The 4,083-nt window shown below is 35.2% G+C and overlaps 1 protein-coding gene across 1 annotated transcript; it reads right to left on the bottom strand.

Moving 5' to 3' along the window:
• Positions 1-971: 971 nt before the first annotated feature.
• LOC137813006 (1-aminocyclopropane-1-carboxylate oxidase) lies at positions 972-2,627 on the bottom strand. Its single transcript, XM_068615283.2, is given in 5 exon segments — positions 972-1,147; positions 1,149-1,402; positions 1,507-1,840; positions 2,125-2,351; positions 2,445-2,627. Coding segments are annotated over 5 exon segments (957 nt in total). The 5' UTR covers positions 2,550-2,627; the 3' UTR covers positions 972-1,110.
• Between the last annotated feature and the right edge of the window lie 1,456 nt (positions 2,628-4,083).

The raw sequence follows: 4,083 nt of genomic DNA on the forward strand, positions 1-4,083 counted from the left end.
CTGCATGTGTTCTTGGTAAACCACCATCATGGATAAGACATCTCACTCGATCTTGGTGACTGACCGACCAAGTTAGAATACATTTTAAAAAGTTATAATAAATAACAGTTAAGATAATTGCAGAAACTCTCTAAGAATCAAGAATACATCCACCAAATCCAGGTAACCTCCAAAGAAATTAAGGAACCTTTTTAGAAATAAGTTAACACGATATTTGATAGATTTGGTCCATCATAATAGAGGGTTTATGACTAAATATTATAAATAAACTCTCTACAAATGAGTAAGGTATACTTTTATCAGTTTTACTTTACACTCTTTTAACACATAATACTTACTTGATCGGAGTTTTTTCAACCCCAACTAACTGAGCACTGAGAAATTAAGGAGATAGAGTCTTAAAGTCGGAAGGAAGGAGTAAAGTATTGTGGAACAATGGAGCGACACCTCTACAATTGTTACATCTAATATCGGATATTATTTAGAACCACTTTCTCTGTACAAATACAGTTTCATATTCAGAGAAGCAAGGCTACAACAGAGTCTATGAATCAATAACACCAGAGAACATAGTCTGATAAATATTTAGATGAAAGTTGGCAAGTTTTGTTACCACTAATTCTTTTGGTTGAAACATGTCTCAAAATACTGTTTCAATAATTTTTGTGATGAATTAAATACTGTTGTAATCTGATCTTGAGCATTATTAAGTTGGTGGACCAATATAAAAAATGCAGTTCTAGTAGTTACCATTTCTATTTTTGATGTGCTGGTGGTGAACTATCATATATTGAGTTAATGTTTACTGTACTTAGCTTTAAATTTTAAAGGAACATAGATACTATTATGAACTTCTGGGAATTCCTGTATTACATTCGAAATGAGTTATTTAATCATTTCTTTGAGTGCTCATGTCATAATCAATATTTACAAATTTAGTGAAGTGGACCCAGCAAGGTTAAGATAGAACGTGTAGAAAATGTTGCATATTATTTGAAATTGAATTGAATAATTAAACAACCAATATTTCCTGCTTAATAGCAGGTTATTTCCCCAATTTTTTCAAATCAATAAAATTTCTTCTAGCAGTATAGTATATCACAGCTCCAATTAAGCTGTTTGAGTTGGAACAAAACTAATATGTGTTCACACTTTTCATAGCTTCAAATCTTGGCTCCTTTGGTTGGAACTTCAGTGTAGTGTAGAGCCTCATGTAATCCTCAAACACAAATTTTGGGTACACTTTGTCTATCACTTCTGTTTTTGTCTCCAACAATGGTGGTGCAGGATAGATAACAGCATCACCTGCAGGGTTGTAGAATGAGGCTATGGACATTCTAGTCCCATCACTTTTAGCAATCACACGGTGCTCCACACTTTTGTATTTTCCATTGGTGATTACCTGTTACACCAAAAATGTTTTTAGATACGTGTATTTGACACGGACATACTATTTAAGAGGAGTGTCCGAGTCTCGTAACATATTACAGTAGTGAAAGAATGTACCTCAAGTTGGTCACCAAGGTTAACAACAATGGAGTGGCGCATTGGAGGCACATCCACCCACTGACCATCTTTGAGAAGCTGCAGGCCACTGACCTTGTCATCTTGCAAGAGAAGGATAATCCCACCTGCATCTGTGTGAGCACGAAGACCCTTCACCAGCTCTGGCTTTGGACATGGAGGGTAGTTTGCTACCTTTGTGCCAAAATTTGGACCCTTTGATCCATGGAAGGCTTTCTTCAGGTACCCCTTCTCTAATCCAAGATTTTCACACAAAAGGTCTAGCAACTCCTCTGCAAGTTTCTCTAATTTTTGTGCAAATTCCTTCATTGCCTTCCTGTATCATACCTCATCTAGTTAAAACCATGTCTTTGTGTTTTATGTAGACAGCATGAGTTATCACATTATCAATTTCGTCAGCCAAATCACACATTTACAAGCAGCATGGTTTTGTTACTTATGTTAGTTAAAATATTCTTATGCAGCACAAACACTGAAACAAACACTGATACGAGTGTCATATGAGTGTCGGTGTCTTACGAGTATCTGACACGGACACGTTACTAAGAAGAGTGTCCTGGCTTCATGCATGCATATATCTTAGTTTTGAATTTTCCTTACCTGTAATCTTCACTGAGATCAGGAATTTCAGAGATGTTGGAATCTGGAAGATGGCGCAAGAAGAAGGTGCTCTCCCAGTCCATGTCCTTCATTTCACCTTTGATACCCTCCAACCCCTTGCTTGCCACTGCCTCCTTGAACCTTTGCTCCATGCTTTTCCTATAATGCTCTTTTGTTAACTTTTCCACACTATCCAAAAGCTCAAGGGGTATTCCATGATTTACCAACTACAATCAGAAAAGCAACATCATTAGTTTGGTTAAAATGAACATGAAGAAAACTTCAGGCTGCAAATGTAGAGATATATTTTTGTGGGGTACCTCAAAAAATCCCCAGTTTTCACAAGCATCTTCAATCTTCTCTAGGGTAGCCTTTCTCTTCTCACCATTGATATTCTCAAAGTTGATCACTGGGAAGTTTGCCATCTCTTACTTCTTTCTCTTGTCCCTTTGAGTATATCTTACTGTTTGCAGTGTGAGTGTGTGTGTTTATGCATATTGAGAAGGTAGGTGTGTGGTATTTATAGTGGAAAGCAAAGAGTAGTAGGAGAAGTAAACTTTGGTGTGAGAATCATGAATCATGAGATGCTTGTTTTGTTTATTAGTTAGTAAGACCAATCATTATATTCCAAGAACAAAGAACAGTTTACGTGGTTGAATTGTCTACTTTGGTATACGTTGGACACTTGTGGTGGCTAATGCAAACCCAACTTTCCTAGCATTTTCCCATGACTTTTTTTGGAGTTATGCTGCTACTTTCTTAGAAGCTAGTGCAAGCTAATTAACCCCATGCACCACTTTTTCTCCTTTCAGTAAACACAAGTCAATCTCAAACACAGACTTTAGGTGAACTATGTCTAATCTGCAGTAACTAATGCACCTCTGAAGATTAAACATGACTGTTTCTGTAATATGAATTTATGTACAAAACATAAACTCCTAACCCTCTATAGTGAGTGTAGCAGTCAGTCCGTACGACCGAATCGAAGTCCAGCGTCCGGTCTAAGTCGACCAAGACCATCACACCCAAACAGAAAACTTATGAACTAATCATTAAATACTGCATTCTTAATTACATATTAAATCCTTAACCAGACTTAATAATGAAGGGTCCATAATAATTATATAAATAAACAAAGATCCCAAAGGATCAGGTACGTAATCATCTAGTACTAAACACTGAGGGCTGGAGTTTGACTTGAACGTTAGAGTGTCTTTTGTAGGTACCATCTGAGCCGGTAGTTCACGGAGACAAGAAGAAAAAGAAACGAGAATTTTAGAAGTTCGTTCGTGAGAAATGAGTGAGGTGCAAGCGGACCGACGGAAAAGAGTTTCAATAGTTCTCTTATTCCTAACCAATAGTGAGTTTAAAAGTATGGTTTCTTCTGTAATTAAATTTTAACAGTACCACAAATAAATTTGTTTCAACAATTTTTAAAAAAGGTGAGAAAATAGAAACATGTTAGTTTTGCATATGGAAAACATTCTGTTCAAAAAAATTCATTCAACTCTCTCCTAATTAGTTTTTCTTTTCATATTACATCATTCGTGAAAAACGTGAAAATAGATGTTATGCCTATACTATTCAATTTTAGTACTCGTTCATCATCAATTTAATAGTGCAGAATGATGAATTATTATTTTCTTAACAGTAATCATTAATACAAATTTAATGTACTAATACGACTTTCAGAAGTGACATTAAGATAAGCCAACTTAATGAGAGAATTAGTCAAATTAATCTGTTTAAGACATTTTTAACCATTAAAATTTGTTTTTTTTTATAAAATTCTGTTTTTCCATCTTAACTAATACAATTGATTAATAATAGGAGCCACTTGACTAATGACTAATAAATATCAAATCGTACAGTTGCAGATTGAATTATTGTGTGTATTCTTTGGTATAAGCCTTCAACAACTCAAAGTTTGTTGTTCTTCCATTAACTTTGAAGTCAAAT

Source organism: Phaseolus vulgaris, chromosome 2, assembly GCF_051622355.1.
Source record: "Phaseolus vulgaris cultivar YP4 chromosome 2, ASM5162235v1, whole genome shotgun sequence".
NCBI classification, from domain to species: domain Eukaryota; kingdom Viridiplantae; phylum Streptophyta; class Magnoliopsida; order Fabales; family Fabaceae; genus Phaseolus; species Phaseolus vulgaris.